Source organism: Triticum urartu, chromosome 7A (assembly GCF_056163025.1).
Source record: "Triticum urartu cultivar PI428250 chromosome 7A, HENAU_Tu73, whole genome shotgun sequence".
NCBI classification, from domain to species: domain Eukaryota; kingdom Viridiplantae; phylum Streptophyta; class Magnoliopsida; order Poales; family Poaceae; genus Triticum; species Triticum urartu.
In genome coordinates, this window is record NC_141879.1 from 129,522,974 (window position 1) to 129,546,256 (window position 23,283).

The following is a 23,283-nucleotide window of genomic DNA, read 5'->3' on the forward strand; positions in this document are numbered from 1 at the left end:
TCAGGTCAGCAGTCACCGGCGACGTCAGTTTCCCGCACATACCGCGGCGGCGGCTGCCCGCGCTCCCGCCAGTTGGATGCTTCCCGGAGGCCGCCGGCGCACGTCGCGGCCGAGCCGAGAAAGAAGGTCCCCGCATCGCCATCCAAACGGCCCAGTCAAACCCACACCGCGCGACCCAAGAGCCCAACCACACTAGTTGACAAAGTCCACCTCCCGTCAGCTAGCCCCCCTTCAAATACCGTGCCACCACAGGCGACCTCCTCCATTGCTTCTCTTCATCCTCTCTCCGTTCTTGAGTGTCGTCAGCCATCGCCGCCGGGAAACGGGGATCAGTTTGTTGTTGGGACTTGAGACGGGAAGGATGTCTTCATCGCCCCCGGCGCCGACGGTGGCGGACGCGGCGGCGGCGGGCGCGCCGGCGTCGCAGCTGGCCATCAGCAACGGGGTGCTGCTGGCGGCGGTGATATTCCTCTTCATGGTCGTCGTCTTCGTCTTCCTCCTCTACCTCTACGCCAAGCGCTTCCTGGGGGCCAACCCCATGCTCAACGGCGCCGGCGCCACCTCCTCGCGCTTCATCTTCGTCGGCGACTCCCCGTTCCCGCGCCGCGGCCTGCCGGCCTCCGTGCTCCGGACCCTCCCCGTGGCCGTCTACGGCGGCGGCGCCTCGCCCAAGACGCCCGGCGGCAGCGGGAGGAGGAAGAACGGCGAGGCGCTCGAGTGCGCCGTGTGCCTCTCGGAGGTGGCCGACGGCGAGAAGGTGCGGACGCTGCCCAAGTGCGGCCACCGCTTCCACGTCGACTGCATCGACATGTGGTTCCACTCCCACGACACCTGCCCGCTCTGCCGCGCCCCCGTCGGCGCCGACCCCGAGTCCGCCGCGGAGGGGCTCCCCCGCGTGCCGCGCGAGGACCACGCCGCGCCGGAGTTCCCCATGTTCCCCACCAACGTCCTGTTCTGGGGCACCCACGACGACGTCGCCAACGGCGGCCTCGGGGGGATGCCGCCGGCGCCCCCGATCGCCGCCGCCTCCACCAGCTCCTCGGCCTCCGGGCGCAGGAAGGAGAACCTGGTGATCGACATCCCGACCCGGGCGATGGCGGTGGGCGCGGCGTCGTCGTCCCCCGCGACGCCGCTGCCGGCGAGCGACCTGCGGTCCCCGATGTCCGCCCGGCTCCGCTCGCTGCGCCGGCTCCTGAGCAGGGGCAAGCAGGCCGTGGTGGGCGCGTCCTCCTCCAGCCCGCGCGGCGGCGGCAGCGACGTCGAGCAGGGCCTCGCCGGGCGCCCGCCGAAGACACCCAAGACACCTCCGGCGTCGAACTGATCCGGAAACTACATAGCTCTCTGACGCATTGGCTCGCGTCGCCGATCACCGGAGGGTCTATACATACATGTGTTCATTCTTTCCTTGATTTCTTCTTCTTTCACTCTCTTTTCGCCAAGGATTTTGGCCAGGAATTCTGATGTAAACAAAAAGATGTTTGGCATTGGTGTCACTGATTGGTTATTGATGTCGATGGATCATTGATGAAACTGATAAGCTCTGTTCATACTAGATTGATTAGATTAGATTGTGTTTCAGTTGAACTCTGCTTCTTCAGGCCGTTGCCGCATTCATCTGTGTATACTATACTGCACCAGCTGCAAATAAAAGTCACCTCGTGCCACTGACCAACTGTTCTTATGATTAGATAAGAAATTACGACCGAGTTAAGTAGCTCTGCAGCTGGAGGGAGACAATGCGATCCCAGAAGTCCTGAACCACATGAGCAAAAGGAGAAAGGAGGAGCAAAGCAAGGAAGGGCACACCAAATGCGCCTGCGCCGAACTGACAAAGGCCGGCCTATCTTGTTCGAAAACAAACGAGAAATTCAACCGCGGATTGACCGGAACACCAGGTGTGCAAGCGACAACCTCCGCGCTTTCTCGGCAAAGAGTTGGTTTCTGCTGACAGACAGACAAGAACCCAAACCTCTTTCCGCAATGCCGCGTGAGGAAAGCAACTAAACTCGCCGCTGCAGCTGCCGTCAGTAGCTTCAAGTTTCAAGCATCGCCTCTTCTCATTAGGGCCTTGGACTATACTACCAGGGTTTGTATAGGGCACATCTAGATGTGCTTATTACACATCTAAGTGAGTGAATCAAGCATAATAAAGAGAAAAAGAAAATATCCACACGAATCTTAACATAAGATCAATGATATAAGATTTAGATGTGCAATAGTTATGGCATATCTAGATGTGCTTTAGCAAAACTGACACTGTTATTCCATTGCTGGTTTCCAAGCTTCCAACACTGGCAAAGGAAAAAAGTTAGTTACTCGTTTGTCGTTTCGAAGAAATTCTTGTTCTTTACCCGTTTGGTTCAGCTTCGCCGGTCGAACACGGCACGGCGACCTGACGCTGGGGACGCGCAGCGGTAACAAACTTTGACTTCACTTAATCAAATCACATGCGTCCGGCTTGTGTTTTTACTTGTTTATGAACATCTTCTTTCTCTAAGACAAGTTGCGCTTGGGGATGGATGAGGTACATGCATGCATTACTGCCCAGCACGCCTCTTTCCGGGCAACCAGCACATACTATATCCTGCTTTCACTTGTTACTTGTCTTCGAAGTAGCAGTGCACATCCAGGCATTATTGCTCTGCATTTCCCGGCAAGGAGAGCGCCCAGTGTAGGAGTATCAATTAAACCTGTGTTATAAATCTACATCGTCATTGTATATGCAGTTTTAATGTACTCGGAATGATCGTGTGGTTAAGTCGTGCGATCCAATCTCTTCGAATGATTAGGGGCGCGATTAGTCGTATCTCATCATCCCATGGAAAAGGTCAGGGTACGTGCTCGCGCGGCTGAATCCCGATCGTGAATCCCGATCCTGAACAGGGGTGGGGTTAGGTCCGGCACCACTTTCCGAAGCTTCCTTGCCGTTTCTACGTGCGTGCGTGCTTGCTTACTCTCTCCTGTCTACGTAGTCCTCCCCCTCGACCTTGATCGATCCCCAAGTGGATAACCTAGGTATGAGCCGCGTATAATACGTACTGGAGTTCTCCTATTAAGTAACCGGATTGACATCCGATACATACATTTTGCCACGTTGGCTATGATTAGCTGCCGATGATTAGTTTGGGTTGGCCAAGACGCGAGAGAATCTGGAAGGCTAGGGGGCAGCCGGTCCGAGTTGCCGGCACGACAATGTGCGGGAGGATGAGAGCAGAGCAGAGGGGCCGGGTCATGGCACCACGTCACGTGGAGGAGTTCCGTGCGGTGCGGGCGTATGTGGCCTGTGCGAGCTACCTACCTTTGCCCCTACCTACGTGGTCTGGGTGCAGCGGTAGTGTGTGGCACACTACTGTTTCTCTCTCTCATAACTCAGCAGGCGTGCGTGGGGATACGGTTGCGAGATCGATTCAGGTCCCGGCCGGTGGCGTGCCCGCACTCGTGGGGGACGTGTGCAGCGCAGCCGCGGGCTGTTGGGGTTGGACCCCGGCGCGCGCGCAGGGTAGGCGGTAGCAACGGCTCGCTCGACCCGTAGGCGCGGGGCACGCACGTCCTACACGTACGCGCGCGAGCGAGCGAGGGGGCGGTGGCGCCGGTGGGGTGCGTGAGACTCGCGCCAGAGCGCGCGCGGGTCGGGAGGAACGGATCCCGGTTTCCGCTGCCGTGGGAGCACCGCGGATGGGGGCCGTGGCGTGCGCGCCTGGAGTGAAGGAGGTTTTTCTTTTTTCTTTTTAGGGATTGGGGTGGAGGAGGTGAGAGAGTTTCATTGGATCCCGCCCTGCGCGCGTAACGCGAGGAAGCGGGCCCGGGGCCTGGAGATGATGGTGCAGTCTAGCTGCGCCATGGGCCATGTGTTGTGCTCCCGGGCTGACTCTTACGGCCCCATCATCACCGAGATTACAGAGAGCGCAGTGGGCTTCAACTGCAAGTTCATTTTTGAAGCGAAACTACTCAACACACGGCTCTCAACCCCCCCCCCCCCCCCCTCCAAAAAAAACGACTCTCACTCACGCGATATGCAGGCAACAAGTAATCAAACGATTATGCCGCCACCCTGACCTTGTCATGGACGATTTGATCATCTGTGTCGTCCAACATTCGGCCAGCGACTGCCGTCTGCCTAACAACATTGTTTCTGAAGGTAGAGCGGCAAATTATGAGGCTGATAGTCTAGCTAGATTCTCATTCTTTCGATCAAGGGGGGACATTTGTGGTTGATACAACGCCATGATCCATTTTGTATTCCGCTACATGCGGAGCTTGAGCAATAAAGTCTAGCTTTACCCCTAGAAAAATTCCGCCACTCACACACCCAAAGGATCTCCTATGTGGAGCTCGCCGCCGCATAGCCCGATATGGCTAGTGTAATGACAGACTATGTATTTCCATTATGCGATTATCAATAGAAAAGGGGATGGCCCGGTTGAAAAAAAATGCAGTTCGCTGCGGCATTCTGCCGAGCAAACGTAAATAGCGCGCTCGCCTGCAGCGACTCGGTTTTCCCCGTAATGGCATTGTAGCTACCCTGATTTTTTTACCAAAGCACATGGTTTTTTCGATTGTTTTTTTAAATAATTTTTAAAACATTGAAAAAGTTTAAATTTCCACACAATTTTGAAAGCACGGACATTTTGTTAAAACCTTGTGGACAGTTTTCAAAATACAAACATTTTTTAACACACTACCACATTTTCGAATGCATGATTATTTTAAAACATGGACACTTTTTGAAATTGTCAACAATTTTGGAGAACTGAGGCATTTTCGAATAAAATAAACATTTTCTTAACAAACAAGATTTTTTAATACAGGTGAACATTTTTGAAAAAAAACTGAAAAGGAAAAATGGAATGAAAAAAACCTGAGAAAACCAAAAAAACAGTTGGAAAGCTAGAAAGCATAAAGAATTGGACCCTCCACTCAAAATAGAAATAAAATAAAAATAAGAATTAGACTGAAACCTTCCCTTATTTTGGGCCTCCGCGGCGCATAATCGAGAGCGATTGTAAGGCTCACCTGCGACTGGCCCAATCTTGGGCCGGCCGCCCGGCCATAAACATTTCCCTTATTTTTTCACAACGAGCGGCAGATAGGATTTACCCTCACGGAAGGCTCCCACTGTGGGCCGGCCTACTGCCACATCCTTGCGTTCCGGTCTCTTGTGAGCTCCCTCTCTAGTGTTTCTCCACGGCAGCAGTGGTTTGTGTTCCTAAGAGAAAACAAATGCCTTTTTTCATATAAAACGACGTTACATCTCGTCAGGTATCTTTTCTTTTTAGCATCAGTACAGACACAAGCGCTCATATACACGCGCATACACTCACCGTTATGAACGCACACACACACACTTTACCCCTATGAACATTTTCAAGAGACTAAGCCGTCATATCATCTTGAGATCTACGAAGCAGGGCCGGCCCTGGAGCATGGGCGACGGGGCGACGGCCCAGGGCCCAGGCGAGGGGGGGCACATGATGGAGTATATACATATACTATAGCCCAGCAAAAAGCAAGTAAAAATTACAAAAGAATTAAAGAAAAGAAATAGGATGGGCTAGGCGGCTCAGATATAGCTAGCTAGCGATCGCTGATGGATACGCGTAGGCGAGGCGGCGCCGTGACTCACACTCATTTTGACGTTTCCTTCGTAGGTTCGTCGCCCTCGCCCGCCCGTCGGCCTTCTCGCTCGCTCGGTGCCTTGCCCTTTGGCCCTTGCCGCGTCGCCCTCGCCTCGTCGGCTCGTCGTCGCCGCCACACAGCAGTCCGGCAGGCAGGCGGCAGGCCGGCCAATCGGCCATCCGGCATTCAGCACGGCGGCACCGCGGCAATACGATAATTCCTATACCAGTACGCATCTGACTGGAAGTCAAGAAGTACGCATCCATGTTCCTGTCCATCCCGAAATCTCAATTTGACAATCTCAGTAGTTTATTTATTCTTTATTTAGTATGTATGTATTGTAATCCAATATATCAATTTTTTGTCGTTTTATGTAACATGTCTAGGGTTCCAATCATCCGATCTATAAATTCCTAACTTTTTGTATGCTCTTCTGATCTTTTCTTCATGATTTTAGGACATTAGCCTGCCATGTTACCTAAGAAGAAGCAATTGTCGGGTGCTGAAAAAAGGAGGAAAAAGAAAGAAAGTGATCTAAAAATTCTAGCACTGAAGTATTATTGTTGTTGATGGAGTCAGTCTAATTTCATTCTTATTTGAGGTAATCATGTCATGTTAGTTTCATTTTGCGATCTTTTTAGTACCATTGTTTTTTATGGAGTCGGTTCGAATTTGGTTATTATTGTTCTCGATGGAGTCATTTGAATTATTATACTCATATTTTAAACTAAAGACGTGTGATTGAAAGGTACTTTTAATAAGTTATATATATAATACACGCATACATATATATTGTCTTAAGACTTAGGACATAGGGGCCTATGTCGTCGAGTTCGTCTAGGGCCTCCCGAAACACAGGGCCGGCCCTGCTACGAAGTCACCGTAAGCGCCTCGTCATCGACGGAAACGTCTCCTACCACATCTCATCAGGTATCTAGGGTGTGCGAACCGAGTGATTGCCACCTACACGTCGCGTCTACACGGCGACAGCGTAGCCCACAACCTGGCCTTTTTTCCCCGCAAAGAAAAGAAAGCTGGCCTTTTTTTCAAAGAAACAAACACGCACAAAAGAAAAGGCAGAATAAAACGTCGTTGCCATGGCCATGGATATGAAAGAACAACCTGCCAGCCAGCCAAACTTGTCACCTCACACCTCCGGGGGGATAGGCAAGGTATCCTGTCCAGCATAAAGAAACGTTCTTCACGACGCCGCACGAGCAGACGACGACGAGAGGCGAGTGAGGGCCGTGAATATTCTTGGACGGAGACAGGGATTTCGCATCCCGAGGAAAAGCATTAAACGCCGACGCGATACATCATTCATTCAGTGAAAAGTTGCGATCCCCAGTCGGCCAGAAAGCGAGGCCGTCTGTTTTTCAACCCAACCCCCCGTGTGATCTTTGAGTCGTGCAGAATTGCACCCATGAGCCTCTCTACTCATCAGAGCATCTCCAAAAGCCTCCGGTTTTTCCAGTGATTTTTTGGTATTGGCAATAAACCTTTTCGTATTGAAAGAGTTGAGCCAAAAAACATGCTTCAATGTAGTAGTACTCAGCCGATCTCCCCACTATATATATTGAAGAATTTGGCCTCTCTCCTAATATTTTTTCTCAATAAGTGTCATGTCTGTGTATCGCTCAAGTAGCCCGCCAGATCACCGTGCCATCGCCATCGCGGGCCGTCGGACCACCGCCATAGGTCGTCAGATCACCGCGTTACCGCCAAACCGTTGTCGCAATTTGCCAGACCACTGCCGTCGCCGCTCACTAATAAGTGGGACCCACTGCCGTCGCCAGATCTCGTTTACTAAGTATTTTTGAGGATTTGAACTCTAAGAATGTTTTTCCTACGGAAACCCATTAAATTGTAGGATTGGGACTACTAAGTTTCTATCAAATCTATTCATGTGCCCACATTGCATGGAAACCTCATTTTATTTCTCCTTCCTTTTGCGAAATCATTTTATTTCTCCTTCAAGAAGTCCCTTCCACTTCCGCTCTATCCATCGCCTTCTCTTCTCAATTCTCCAAAATTCCTGTGCTTATTTTCTATGTACCATCCAAATGCACATATTGCAAAATTCTAAAATATTGCATGGTTGGTGACATCTCATCCTTTGTTTTTTCTACTCCTACATTTTTAAATCCTGCAATCCTATGAAGCCTTTAAATGTGATAAAAATGTACACTGATAAATAAATATCCAGCTTTACAGGACTTGGCTGCAAAAGACAGCAAAAAGGCGAAAGAAAAACCTATTATAAGCAGCTCCTGTTCCAAAAAGAAAAGGCAAAAAAATAAAAAACGAGCCCACGATCACCGCCGCACCACACACCCAAAAAACGCACGAAATAATAATTGCGGAAGAGCAACGGAAACCCTCAAAACGGCAGAGCACGAGAGAACAAGAAAAAAAAGGAGAGGAAAAACCCAAGAAATCCGCCTTGCCCACTCCGATCTCTCCCTCCAGCATATCCCGCCCCGAGAATTCCCCTCGGATTTCCTTCCGGAGCTCCCCCGCCCAGATTCGCGATCCGAGCTCGGAGGATGCGCGGCGATCCCCTCCCCCATTCCCGCGCGCCCGGATCACACGGAAGGCGTGGTGGAGACTGACTGACCGAGGGCTCCGGCACGGGCACGCCGGGGAGGCGGTTGCAACCGATCCGATCTCGCGTCCGCAGGTACGGGATCCTGCCGCCGCTGGCACGCGATTGATTGCGTGCCGCGCGCCCTCTAGATTTCGCCGTCTCGCGGATTCCGTGGGCTCCGGCTCGGGCGGGGGAATCTGATCCGTGGCGTGCGTGCGCGGGCTTGGCAGGTTGCTCTGATCTGGCAGGGGAATGCGCGTGCCGACATGGTAAGCCGAGGAGGAGGAGCCGTGCGGTCGTTGCTGGATCGTCTGCGCCCGCCGCCGAGGGGGAGGAGGAGCCCCGCCATGCCGCCGCCCGCCGCCGCCGCCGCCGCTGCCAAAGGCGCCTGCTTTTGCAGCTTTAGCCACTCGGGCGCGCACGGCGAGGGGCGGAGGAAGGGCCTCCTGGATTTGGGCGCCGGCCGGAGGTTCGCGCCGGGCAGCGCGCTGAGCCTGAAGGGATGCCTGGACTGGCAGGATGGCGGCAGGTTCAGGAGGGCGGATGGTGGTGATGGCGATGCGGTGGAGATCAGGGCGCGGGTCCTTGCCCCGCAGCGGCAGTTCGTCCGTGATGCGGAGGTTCAGCTGTCGGAGGAGGTTGGCCTGAAGAGTGTGGATGGAAATGGCGCTTTCCGGCGGGGGAAGCGCCTCGATTTTCCTGAGCAGCCTGTCCCGACTAAGATGGTGGTTGCTGTTGATGTGGATGAAGGTATTGTGAAATTACATCTTTGTAATAGAGCTGTGCATCTCATGATTATGCAAGGCTGAACTTACATGTTGGTTGAATAAATAGTTCCTGTCTTTAGTGCCTAGGTTTCATGGTGCTTAGTCTAGAATCAAACTGTGAATTGGAAATTATTGCGGTGACATACATGTCATGGTGACCATATACTTTAATAAGTAACATTGTCTTTCAGTTCCTTATAATTTATCAATTCCCATTATGGTGCTATTTATATCGTGCAGTTCTTGGAAGCTTTCTTGCTGCTCTGAACAGATTTATTGCCGAGCGGTACTCTTGGAATCACTCAGTATCAGAATACCATGTCTATGAGTTCTTTAGGGTGCGTTATTTTTCCTACAAAAACTTGAATTCCTGCTATATTTTTCCTTTGATCAGTGTTTAATTCGTCTTGCATCTGTTTGCAATACTCTATGCAGATATGGAATTGTTCTCGAGAAAAAGGTATGTCTTGATTCTAATATTTTTCATCACGGTTTACTTCTTTATATCAAATGCACTTTATGAAATCAAGAATTTTTCTAAATTGCTGCAGCTAATCTTCTTGTCCATGAGTTCTTTACAACCCATTACTTTCAAGATGGTGTCCATCCTATCCCAGGCGCCCGAGATGCGCTCCAAAATCTTTCTTCGTTCTGCAGCCTGTCTGTAGTAACGTAAGTCAATCATTTGATTTTAGAGATGTGATCAGTTTATCTTCTATTATGTGCTGCCTGCTTAATGACATCCTTCCTTTTGAAGATCTCGCCAGGATGTAATAAAAAATCACACATTAGAGTGGATCGAGAAGTTTTATCCGGGCTTATTTGAGCAGATCCATTTTGGGAACCATTTTGCTTTGGAAGGCCAATCAAGGCCAAAATCAGAGATTTGCAGGTACGATTGTCGAAGGAACGTTATTCTAGTTTCCAGTCACATTAGAAGATTGGACATGCAGTCTGACTAGGATCACAACACATTAAAAAATGATGATTTTTAAAACTGCTGTTTACTATCTCATTTTAAGCTGTCACAACATGTTCTCAGCTAGTCTTACAGATAGTACGGAATGCCTTTGCAGATCTTTTGGTGCTCAGGTTTTGATAGATGATAACCCGAGATACGCTTTAGAATGCGCTGAGGATGGCATGAGGGTTCTGCTCTTTGATTACGATAACACATATCCCTGGTGCAAAACTGGTGTGGATCAATCACATCCTCTGGTGACCAAGGTTCATAACTGGCAGGAGGTTGAGCAAAAACTTCTCTCGTGGGTAGCACCTGAGAGCTGACATTCTTCCTTGTCCGATGTTAGCAGCAGAATTATGCTCAGCAGACAAGATCTCACTTTCTGAAGGAGGATGTTGCTTCCCTTTCAACATCTCAATACATAAACATGTCAAGGGTAAAGTAGAATACTCCATATCTTTGTTTGAGAGAATGACGATTGAACATCGCCTCACTGCAGTATGCTGGGTGGAAGGCAATCAGACTCAGTCTAGTATGCCCTGAGATGATCCAAGATTTGCACTCACAGTCACATGCTGAAGATCAAATTCTTTTTCAGCATGTTAGCTTCTGTGGTACTGTGGTGTATATACTGCCGCTGCTATATGCATTTGTTGAATCAAATACTTCATATCAATTGATCTGGTGCACACAATCTTATGAATTGGATCCTATGTCCTGAGTCCTTGTGGTTACAGTTGCGTGTTAAGTACCCAGATGGTTAATCCGTTCGCTTCGGTGAATACAATGTAAAACACAAGCGGATTTGAATTTGGAAGGGAGTAATGAGGTAGAAAAGAGAAGCACTGTACCCCATGTACCATGCCCACAATGTGAATATGAATTTTTGTATGGCAAATAAGTTTTTGAATACCTCTTTTCTTACAAATCTCAAAGCATGGTACAGATGCAGGGTGCACCTGGGCTGGGAAGCAAGAAGCAGTTTTTCGGGTGAAGACCTATCATATGCTAAAACTGCTATGCCAGTATACTTGTAAGAATACAAACCATACACTCACCATATGCACTTGAAATATCAGCAGCACCCTCACCAAGCTGGGGAAATAAGGACAACAGGGTCATGTGAGCCCTGGAGTCGCTCATAATTTTTTTACTTAGTTGGACTAGGATTCTTTCGGGCTTTTGCTGCCATCTGAAAGAAAGGTAGCCTAGTCTAGAACATATCTTGTCCTTGGCACTACAAATGCTTCTCTGGTTCATCACCTGAACTCACTAATTTTCTAAATACTTTGCATCATGCTGCAAGTAAATATCATATTGTCTTGATAATAATGAGTGCAATTGTGCTTGGTCCTGCTAGTAATTCTGGCCGCGCTTCATCCAACCGTTTCAATGTTTTGCTCATGTGAATTATGGGGCTGTACAAATGTGTATATAAAGGTTGCTTCACCAGTGGCGGTGCTACTCACAAGTTACGAGATCACCCCACATTCCTACTTTCCTGTAGGATTCTCAAAACGCAGAAATATGAAAAATATAGGATTGTGTGTCATGCCGACTTGAATTCTATGGGATTAAAACTACAGAAATGTAGATAAAAATGTGTTTGGCGACACAGGAAGACAGAAATTTTACCAAGAGGTTTGAGTGGAAGACATTTTCCCTTCAAAATAGAGCGCACATGAATCATAAATTTTTTCTAAGGATTTTAATCATGTGAATCAATAGGTACATGATGAAATGCTAGGTAGCAGTTGCTAGATTCGACTATACTGCTTGGCGTGTGAGATCATGGCGTCTGTGTTCCACACACTTTTCTTAAACTTTGTTCCGCACACTTTATCCATCGATCGTCCCCAATTCGTCCACACCTTTCCACTTATATACACATCGTTAATCGGTTGGGCTCAACGGAATTATGTTCCCATTGTTCACTTAGATTCAATCTAAGTGGGTTTTGACGCATTAAATATGCTATAGGTCCCAAGACCCTACGAGAACATGTTTTGAGGGTCCTGAGTAATCTTACTCAACCTCTGGGTACTAATCTAGCTTCACGAGTACTCACAAAGTATACTGTTGAACCATGAGTATTCTTAGTAGCGTCCATGAGTACTCACAAAGTTATTTCGACAAACCTCACAATGTGGTACATGTTCCTAGATCATGTTAGCACTTAACCTTTGTCGCATGGCCCGGAAATTGGTAGGGGCACATGTGCATGAGGCCACCCATTTGCTTCAAGCTTGGTGCAACAGTTTATGTCATTAGCCCTTAATCCCTGCACTGGGGGTCCATGTATGCCAACTTTTAGCAGAGTTGCCTGCGTCACCCATCCCACCTCCCATACTTTTTCATTTTATCTCAAAATTTGAACCTATTGTATGTTTTGAACCGTCCAAATTATGTTCCGTTTGCATGTTTGGTGCAACGAGTACTTTCAAACAATACCAAATTTCAATGCATTTAGACACTTCTTAAAAAAACACAAAGTTTCACCAAGTTTCATTTGCTTTTAGGGGTTTATGGCTTAGTGCTTGGCACTTAAGGTTTAGGTGTTAGGTTTAGGCTTTAGGGTTTAAGTTCTAGGCCTTGTTATATGGTGGTATAAGCCAAAAGCCGAAGCCAAAAGCTCCTATTTAGGAGTTTTTTGGCTTATAGGCTAAAGTGAAAAAGATGCAAAAGCTGAAGCATAAGCCCGAACAAATATGGCCTTAGTCTTTGAAACTTGATGAATTGATCATTTGTTTTTTTCAAGTTTTAGTAGTTGAAACTTGCTGAAGTTTTTAAGATCTGTCAAAATGTATTCAAATGTGAGTTTGTTTCAAAACCCTTGTCACAAGGAACACAAATATGCAAACGAAATATTAATTAGACTTTTGATTCAAAACATATAATATATTCAAATTTACAAGTCAAAAGGAAAATCATGGGAGGTAGGGTGGGTGGGGCATGCACTCACTACCAAAAGTTGTACCAAAGGTTGCATGCAACCACTTTTGGAATCTGGCGCAATCATGCGAATGTATGCATGCGTGCCCCCGCCTCTACGTGCCACAAACCGTCGTCCTCGCATGGCCATGCTTTCATGATAATTCGAAAGGGGCTAGAGATATGTCTCCAAATTAGAGGGGAACATCATGTCTTAATCAACCATGCCTTGCAACACGTTTCATGACAAGCCTGAAAACCACCTCGTCAAGGCGCAGTCGGCCGCATCAGCCCTTTTTCCGGCGCGGTCCCAACAAGCCCTTGCTGGGACATCGCGGTCCGGCTTGGCGTTGCGCCCCACCCTAAATTGCGAAAAAAACAATGTAGTACCACGGGACAATATCTTTGGTTTGCAGAGATCTTGGCTGTTTGGAATGAATGTCTCATGGATATAACTCACAATATCTTGGTGATGCCTAGGAGCAAATGCGAGTATTAGACACTGAATTGTTTCTTATTTGTGTATCAGAGGGGAGCAAAGTAATTTTTGACTCATTGAATATAGAATCTGCAAGGATACAATACAACTTAATTCGTGAGTTGTTGATTAGATGAACGGTTCAATGCCCTTCTATCTTGGTAGAGATCATAGTCGCAAACCGAATAATAATTTGAGTGTTTAACTTGCTTGAATCGTGATCTAGATACATTGCTAGAAACCAGTGATTTTTCATTAAAAAAAAGAAACCAGTGATTTTTGATTATGTCTTTTACACCACAGTTGCTTTAACTCAAATCGCCGTACTAGCCCGAGCCATTGGTGGTGGAGCAATAGCTGCCCCAGGCCTGTCTCCGTCACCAGTCACCACATGACCACATCCACACAAGAAGTGTGAGGTCGCCAAGTTATGTTAACGTGCGTACGACCGTGTTGGTGAAAAGCGATCGGTGAACACAAAAACAACATGAACATTAATCGAAGTGCAAACCCTGAGATTGTAAAGGCGGACGCAAATAAACCCTGACCTCCAAATACGCAAAGTATGTACCCTGACCTCTATAGCGCCCGCAAGTGGCCGGGATGCCGGCTGTGGACAAGTTGTGTCTGTCTATAGCACCCGACCGCTTGCTTCCCGAACGACACTGTTTTTTGGTGCGGTAGTTTCATTGTCGGGCGTTTCCGGCGGCGGCGCAATCCTTAATATTGGGATTGAACGCCACGCCGACAAACAAGCCAGCGTGTTGAGCCTGGTGCTCATCATTGCTGGGACAAAATTACTGTTCTGACCTATAAGGCTAACTAAATCCCGATTTGACCTCGTTTCGAAACAAATTTCGTTTCTGACCTTTTTTGGTGACGCCAAGATCCCTGGCGTCTGGGTTACGAAGCAGACGCCAGGGGCCCTGGCGTCTGGCCCCTGGCCCGCATTGCCCGCCTGCCTGTTGACCTGCTGACGTGGCAAACGGGCTAGACGCCAGGAACCCTGGCGTCTGGCCCTGGTAACTGGATAACGCCGCGGGGCCAGCCCACCCACCCATCTGTTCTTCTCCCTGCGGCGCACAAACAGAGGGGGTTATCTCCTTCGCCCCTCTTCTCCCTCACACCAATCCCCCCCTTGATCTACTTCATCCTCCACCCAAATTTGTGGATCTGAGGCCCCCAAGCTTCTTTGAGGTATTCTCCCCCATTCCCTCCAACTTGTTTTGCTTTTCCCCTCTCTTGTTGGATGCATTATTTCACATTAGGTGATGTTAGATTAGTAGATGGTTTCTTTGTTTTAGGAAATAGTTTGTAGTTGATAGATGATTTGGTAGGTAGTGTAGTTGGTAGATGTTTGTAGTTGTCCACCAATAGACATAGTTTGTGATTTTTTTGAATTATAGATGATGTATGCATGTGCTAGTAAATTAGCTATATGTTGAATATATAGATGGCATAATCTTTGTTTGAATCTGAGAAGACAACTTTGGCAAGCAAATATATTTAGAAAAAATATTATATGTGTGAAGTGGTATGACAATATAGTTGAATATATAGATGGCAATTTTTTTTTTGCAAAAGAGATGATGAAATTTGATTATTGTGTGTGACATGATTTGTTCAATAGAATGGCAGATGATGATTATGAAATTTATTTGATGGTGAAATTTGGTACTCTAGATGATATGTGTGCATATGTAGAAGAAAGAAATGATGTGGTTATTTTTGAGAAGAATGGTGTTTTCATATGGCATAAACTTGGAGAAGGAAATTGTTTGATATTGTTCATGTATTCATAGATGTTTGTGATTTGTTTTGTAGGATGGCAGATGGTGATGGACCTTGGTATGACGGATTAATCGATGAGTGGGATAAGGAGCATCGTGCTCGTGCCATTGAGAATGGACAGGTAAGAAGCAAGAGTGGGTCAATTTTCATTGTTTCTCATCTGTGTTCTTGTATTGATTATTAAAACATCACTTTATTTGCAGGTTGTAGTTGCTATGCGCATGAGGTGTCATTCCGCTGATGACTTTGATTACGACCCGCGGTATGAGCCTTACATTCGGAGATTGGGTCTTCTCCCATTCGTGTTGCAGTTTAAGCGACGCGCTCCGCCGGTGAACCACGCGGCGCTGACCGCACTTGTGGATCGTTGGAGGCCGGAGACTCACTCGTTCCACCTTCCATGTGGGGAGATGACGATGACCCTACAGGACATGGCTATGATAAGCGGCCTTCCTATCAACGGACAAGCTGTTACCGGTCGTGTCAGCGTGGGTAATTGGCGAGAACGGACTGCCGATTTAATTGGCGTTCAACCCGAGGGCCCTCAGGAAGGCAAGGCCGATACCGCGAAAGTGAGGCATTCTTGGCTAAAAATGGTCAGAGGAAACACCAATCCGTGCCCTCAGGATGCCAATGACGTGGTTGTGCAGCAGTACGCGCGGGCCTATCTTTGGTATGTACTAACCAAGGTAGTCTTCTCAGATGCAACCGGGAACTCAGCCCTCTGGATGTTCTTGGAGCTACTCAATAACTGGGATACCCAGTATAGCTGGGGTTCGGCCACACTAGCATATTTGTATCGTCAGGTAAGAGATATTTGCAACCATTTATCTTGCATTTGTCATGCGCCTCCATATCTAACATGTTTGTTTGATTGCAGCTTGACTTGGCGTGTCGGAGAAAGGGAGATACATCCTCATTGTCTGGGTTTGTTTGGAGCCTATCCGTGTGGATGTGGAAGCGGATCCCGGTTGGACGACCCGATTTAAAGAACCCCCTCATGGCAAACCCATGGGGTAATCATGACGGGTTGCATGATGATGATCCATATCGGCGCCCTACGCTTGCTTACTATTGGGAACAAGTGACAGTCTACACAGGAAGCTCGCATGTGCGATAAAGTGCTATATGAACGAGCTGGACACCTTGACTGCTGAGCAGGTTTTGAGAAGTTCGATGAGATAAAATTTAGTCAAGAATAAAACTTATGTAGCTAACAATGTATCTCTTTGTTTTGCAGGTATATTGGTTGCCTTATGTGGAAGATCATGACTTTGATCTTAATGAGATGTGCACGTGTGATAGCCATCTTTGGCGGGCGAGGTGCCCAATGATATGCTTCTTCGCAGTCGAGTGGCACTTTGTAGACCGTGTGGCAAGACAATTTGGAAGAAGACAAGGTATTCCAATTGAGGAGAGCAAGGAGGAAATGCTATCTCTGCATCGGTAAGCAAGCATGCCTTGAGTATGTAGTAGAGCATTGAATAAGTCAATGTTTGCTAATGCTTTGTCCCGTGCATCATTTGTAGGTTCGATCGAAGGAACAATTAGGATATACCAGATTGGGCAAACAAACACCGTGCATGGATAGAAATTTGGAATCAAAGAGACACACTAGTGCAATCAGAGAATAGACCTCACAATCAGTTAGCATATCAGAAGTATCAAGTGTGGTATGCGGATCGTTACCGGTTAAAGCTGAAGCCAGGTTGGACTCACGAGGAGTGGTCGGAGTTGGTGTCTGAAGAACCGGAGACTGCAGAAGGTTATCATACCTTCAACACGGGTGTGAGAGACACCAGAGGGGCTCATGTTAACTACGTACCGATGCATGACGAAATGGTAGTCTGTTTGACCTATTACTCTAACATACTTGCATCATGTTGTCTTCTTTCAAATACATAAGTTTGGTGTGTTCATGAATTACAGGGCAGAGAGTTGCTTCTGTGCGTCAACGATGCCAATGTTGCACCGAGTCATCCACCTGGTGGTGCATTATCTGAGAGGACTCTTAGGAGCACGATGGAGGTGTGACCAATATATTATAAAAGTTTCTTTTCACGGATTATTTATTTGCATCTCATAACATAGCATATTTTGTGTTGTTGCAGAAGTTCAAGAAGCGGTTTCATAAGATGGCAGCAATGCTTTCTTGCCATGGTGCTCAGTCCACTGACGTGTATGCACCTGGTAGCCGCGCCGCCACAGCTAATAGACGGCGTTATCTCCAGAACGATGAGGACACGGAGGAGTTCCATGAAGAGGAGCCAGCACATCAAGAGGAGCCAACACATCATGAGGAGCATGAGTATGATGCAACACATCAAGAGGATCATGAGTATGATGTTGATGCTCCACAACCATCACAGGTTACACAACCGACACAAGGCAATGCTCGCTCTAGGAAAGGCAAAGCCATAGCTAAGACACCAGGCAAGAAAGGTAGAAAGAAGACATGGAACACACAATTCCATAGTCCGGAGTATCCTCATCAGCTTATCCCAAGAGGAATGCAAAGATATAAGACCAACATTGAGGTGGAGGAGGAGGCATACAACGAAGAGGAGGAGGAGGCATACAACAAAGAGGAGGAAGAGGCTAGCGAAGAGGAGGAGCCTACACTTGCAACCATTGCGAAGAGAGGAAGGAGGAAGTGAGCTTCTTGTTTGGAAGTGAATGAACTAGGTGGCGTTTGTATGCATGAACTTGGTGTTGTGGTAAAAACTTCTTAGGTTGTCTTGAATTTGGTGTCTTATGTATGCACTTGGTGTCTTATCTATGCTTGAATTTGTCGTGATGAAAAATCCGTGAACTTGTTCTCGTTTGTATGCAAGAATTTGTCGTGGTGAAAGTTCTGTGAAATGAGCTATAATCTGTGTTGTATGAACCTGTCATATGAATATATATGTGTTATCTTCTTGTATCAAACAGCAAGTTCAAGATTACAGGGGCCCAGACGCCAGGGTCCTTGGTGTCTGGTTTAAGCCAGGGGACCAGACGCCAGGGTCCTTGGCGTCTGGCTTCAAGTCAGGTGACCAGACGCCACAGTCTCTGGCATCTGGGGGTCGACTGGATTTGAGGGGGGTTAGGGTGCTGGATGAGGGAGTGACGTTAGCAGGGCTAGAGGTGAGAGTGGGTGGATATGAATGAAATGAGAGGGGTAGAGGTGGAGAATGGATGAGAGGGGTAGAGGTGGGCCCAAAGAATCTTATCCACTCGAATCTTATCCATCAGACAGATAACTGCAAAAATGCTAGGGACCCAGACGCCATGGACCTTGGCGTCTGGGTGTCCATCAGACACATCAGGCATTTGTCTGGTCTCCTGCGTGAGCAAAATGAGCCAGACGCCACGGTCCTTGGTGTTTGGTTGTGGGAGCCAGACGCCATGGTCCCTGGCGTCTGGGGTGTCCATCAGACACATCAGGCATTTGTCTGGTCTCCTGTGTGAGCAAAATGAGCCAGACGCCACGGTCCTTGGCGTCTGGGTGTGAGAGCCAGACGCCATGGTCCCTAGCGTCTGGGGTGTCCATCAGACACATCAGGCATTTGTCTGGTCTTCTACGTGACCAAAATGAGCCAGACGCCATGGTCCCTGGCGTCTGGGGTGTCCATCAGACACATCAGGCATTTGTCTGGTCTTTTGCATGACCAAAATGAGCCAGACGCCAAGGACCAAACTAGATAAGGACCCAGACGCCATGGACCTTGGCGTCTGGGTGTGGACCTGGTGTTTTTGCACACACACTAGTGTATGTTGTTAATGTTTTTTCTTAGCAACTTATTGCACACACTGTTAAATATGAACAAAGCATGCTAGTCTCAACCAAAAATATGAACAAAGCATACTAACTACTCTCGAATGACGAACATAGTTTGCACATAATCTCAAATAGTCTCGAATTACAAGTTCATCACACACGATGTGTCGAATGACATAAATAGTTCATGATCACGCAAGGTCTCGAATGACAAGTTCATCACACACAAAGTCTCGAAAGTCCATCATCGATGTCGGTGCCTTTTCCATTTGTCTACTGAGTAGTACTGGGCCACTTTCCCTTCTTGTCACGTGCCTCGTCCTCCTCTTGTGCATCGCGAGCCCTTGCAAGTTTTCTTGCCCTCTCTTCTTGACGATCCTCCTTCTCTTTGCGTGCCCTCTCTTCCTCACGCTTCTTGCGCTCACGAGCCTCCTTCTCACGACGCTCCCGCTCCAATCCCCGTGCATAGGACTCCTCGAATAGGCGCTGCCTCCGTAACCAATCTCGACGTTGGTCCTCTTGGACATCTTTTGGTACCTCGTGATCTATCCAAGTGAAGTACTTGCAAAGTGGAGGAGGGGACTACATATAAACCATGTTTTTGTTAGACATATGAGTGACAACTTGTTGATGTTTTTTGTATGTACACCTAACATACCGATGGTATGTCATATGCGTTAGTTGGCCTTCGACGATCATGTGCATAGTTGGGACACACGAAAAACCTTCTACCTTCTGTCCATGACTTGTTGCGGTCAGTGGACACCTTCAGCTTGCAAACATCACCACACCAACATGATGGTGTGGGCACATCCTTCTCCTTCTCCTTGTCCAAACTGGCCTCCATCCACGTCTTCGGCATGTCCTCTTGGTCCGCGCACGCCGACCTCGTCCTGGAACCGGATGAAGCCATGCCTACAAAAAGAACAATTGTTAGCACAAGACATAAAGAGAGTAAATGCGTAAATACAGTAAATGAATAAATGCTAGGAATTGTATGAACAAATAATATACCATTATTATTAGATCAACCATCTGGATTAAGCAAATAACCGAAGGCCGATCCATTATCAACCATTCCTCTACGACCACCACCACCTCTAGCACTTGTGCTTCCTCTCGGACCACCACCACCTCTAGCACTTGTGCCTGCTCGGCCACCACCTCTAGCACTTGTGCCTGCTCGACCACCACCTCTAGCACTTGTGCTAGCTCGACCACCACCTCTAGCACTTGTACTCCCTCTACGAACACTAGCACCTCTAGCACTTGTGCTCCCTCTACGACCACCACTACCACCTCTGACACTTGTGCTTCCTCGACCACCACCACCGTCACCTCTTCCACCTCGTTCACCATCGGTGCCGCCTCCACGACTTGTTTTTCTTTTTCTGGTTTTCTTATTCTTGCATGTCCGCTCATTGTGTCCCCCTTCACCGCACACCCCACAGTTGATAGTGTCAGGAGCCTCCATGAAATGACCGCTACCAAATTGTTTCATGCCAGTGTATCCAGCCAGGTCATCCATATCACCCCTAAACCTCGTAGTTCTCCTTCTACCCTTCGTCTCCACCTTCAGAAGAGGGTCTGGCCTAATATGAGGGCCATGGTACTCAGGCCACTATGATTGGTCCAAGAAAGGGTGAAATCTTGGCGCCCATGTCAACCTAGTAGCTTCCACATGGAACTCTTGCATCCTCACGGTTTTTCCATCATTAACATGTATGTTTCTCGCCTTCGCCGCCGTTATCAAATGCGAGCATGGCCAATGATACTTACTAGGCCTCTCGCGCTGGCACCACCGAGTCTTCAGTTTCACCTCAAATGCAGCACCACCATATTGTCTACCGTCTCGTGTTGTGCCACCTGGCTCATCAATTTGATAGATCATTTCAAGTCTATCGAATATGATAACTTGTTGCCGTGAAGACTTGCTTGCTTGTAACTGCAACCATTCATCAACCTTTTCCGGATAATCCTTTTTTTCACCTATCCATTTTGCAGTCTCTTCAGAATGCCTCTGAAAGTACTCATTAAGCTTGAAGAAGGTGTACTCCACTATTGCAGTCACCGGCAATGCACGAGCACCCTTCAACACATTGTTGAAACATTCTACGAGATTGCTCGTCATGTCGCCATATCGCCAACCACCATCGTCATGAGCGTGTGCCCACTTGTGCTTCTCGCTTAAATTCCTAGTTAAGAACTCTTTCCCCCTTCGTTCACCGCTGCAAAGAGTTTGTTGTACCGAGCATCGAAACCTTGGGTGGTGAAGGCCACACATACATGGGTAAGGTCTTTGCTGAGCTCCTTGCTCTTACATGCCCGGTAAAAGTTGGACACGAAATGCCTCATGCACCATCTGTGGTGAAGCTTTGGAAATCCTAGAATAACAATGTCCATTGCCTTGAGTATGCCATGACGCCGGTCCGATATGATGCATACCTCCCTAGCCCCAATCACGTTGTGCCTAACATGACCCATGAACCACTCCCAGTTGTCTTGGTGCTCGGAAGGCACCAAAGCAAATGCACACGGCAACACGTTGTCGTTTGATGAGTGCGCCATTGCTACCATTAGTGTGCCCTTATATTTACCGGTCAAGAACGTGCCATCTATAGACAAGACCGGACGACAATGCTGAAACGCCTCCACACATTGTCCATAACTCCAGAAGGCACGGTGGAACACTCCCTCGTGATCCTCGACCACATGAAACATGCCCGGGTTCCTATGTGCAATCGCGGCCAACAACCTTGGGAGCTGGTTGTATGCTTCTTCATAACCACCATACAACATCCTAATAGCATTTTCCTTTGCCTTCCATGCCTTCCCATACTTGACTTCATAACCAAATTGTTTTTTCACCGTCCGCATGAGAAACCTCACTTTCACAGTGGGATCAAAGGCTATGTCTTTCATCCATTTGTATCCGAGATACTCAGATGTGAGTTGACGGTGTGTCTTTCTAAGTCGTTTCGATGGCGGTTTGCATCTATGAGTGGTATCACAACTTTTCAACACCCATTCTTCGGTTTCTTTAAGCTTTCTTGCACGAACCTTCCATGTGCATTCCTTTTGCTCACACACCACGGTGTAACGCAACTTCATGTCGGAGTGCTCAACATAAATTGGCCTATGGTTTCGAATGGCATAGTCAGCCAACCAAAACTTCAGCATAGGCAAGCTCAGAAACTTCAATCCTTTCTTCAAATAAGCATTCTCGTCCTCATTCTCCACCCTTGGTTCTCCTGGATCCGGGCATGGTGTTGGCTCAATCGCCGTCATTCTCATTCCACCGTCAACAACAGCTTTATGGGCAAGGCTGAGATCTTTAAACAAGTGAGTTCTTTTTTGTAAGCCCGTCAGCTCAAAGTGGATTTGGTTCTCCTCCTTTGTGAATCCATCCTCGTCCAACTGTTTAACTGGTCCCTCGTCATCCGAGTCATACGCATATTGACGCCTAAAAGGCAAGTCACGATCCATGTCCTTTTGCGCTATGTACGCATCCAAGTCACCAACATCATTACCATGAAACCCTTCCTCTTGCTCTTCGTCGTCATCATAAACATCTTCATCCTCTTGAATTACTTCGTCACTAGCAATCACCTCAACTTCATTTGCTTGGCTAGTTGGTGGTTGGCTAGAAGCATTGGGGGCATACAACTCAACCTCATTTGCTTTGATAGATGGTACACGGGGACGTGGTGGGGGATAAACATTGGGGGCATCAACCACAACCATATGCTCAACAAGTGGCACCATTGTCCTCTCGCTCATGTCATCCATTGGGGAAGAGACATGCCGGTTCAAATCAATGGTAAACCGAGGAGATTCAACCTTGGTGGCAAACAATTCAAGTGTCTTGTCTTCCGATTGGGATACTTTTTCCTTGTATACATCCCAATGCAAATCCGAGGTGATAGGCATACTTTTCAAGCGAGATTTGGATCCAACTCCAACATCATACCTTCCTATTAACTTAACATCAACATTGGTGTCCATCCACTATAAGACTTGTCTCACTTTTGCAACAACATCCTCATAGCTAGGGCTTGTATCAAAAACCAATGGTTCCTCACCCGTGTCGGCATTGTTACTCAAGAATGCCTCCTTGTCCATGTAATGAACATTAACAAGTCTCTCCATCTAAAAATAACATGAATGGATTTAAGACTTCAATGAGAATTGGTGTGTTTATCCAAATACATCTAATTCTATCCAAATCATATCAAGACTAAATTATTGGTGATGTCCACAAAAGTATCACTAATTAACACACACTAAGAAAAGTTAACCCTAATCACTAACTAACCCTAACCCCCAATATTTCTACTCAACAAGCATATATTCCTACTACACACCATGCATAGCACTATATTATCAAAG

At 47.7% G+C, this 23,283-nt stretch overlaps 3 protein-coding genes across 3 annotated transcripts; 2 read left to right on the forward strand and 1 right to left on the reverse strand.

Moving 5' to 3' along the window:
• The first annotated feature begins 250 nt into the window (after positions 1–250).
• Positions 251–1,530, forward strand: LOC125523328 (RING-H2 finger protein ATL3). Its single transcript, XM_048688374.2, has one exon. The coding sequence runs from the start codon at positions 362–364 to the stop codon at positions 1,319–1,321; it is 960 nt and encodes a 319-aa protein (XP_048544331.1). The 5' UTR covers positions 251–361; the 3' UTR covers positions 1,322–1,530.
• A 6,441-nt stretch (positions 1,531–7,971) lies between these two features.
• Positions 7,972–10,647, forward strand: LOC125520435 (Haloacid dehalogenase-like hydrolase (HAD) superfamily protein). The gene is made up of 7 exons (XM_048685353.2): positions 7,972–8,296; positions 8,434–8,953; positions 9,211–9,308; positions 9,406–9,430; positions 9,522–9,642; positions 9,728–9,862; positions 10,047–10,647. Exons 2-7 carry the CDS (start codon positions 8,470–8,472, stop codon positions 10,255–10,257), a joined length of 1,074 nt encoding a protein of 357 aa, XP_048541310.2. The 5' UTR covers positions 7,972–8,296; positions 8,434–8,469; the 3' UTR covers positions 10,258–10,647.
• An 8,444-nt stretch (positions 10,648–19,091) lies between these two features.
• Positions 19,092–19,807, reverse strand: LOC147958497 (uncharacterized). Its single transcript, XM_087537848.1, has 2 exons — positions 19,553–19,807; positions 19,092–19,476 (listed from the first exon to the last, which is right to left on the reverse strand). The coding sequence occupies exons 1-2, from the start codon at positions 19,805–19,807 to the stop codon at positions 19,168–19,170; spliced, it is 564 nt and encodes a 187-aa protein (XP_087393974.1). The 3' UTR covers positions 19,092–19,167.
• Positions 19,808–23,283: the final 3,476 nt, after the last annotated feature.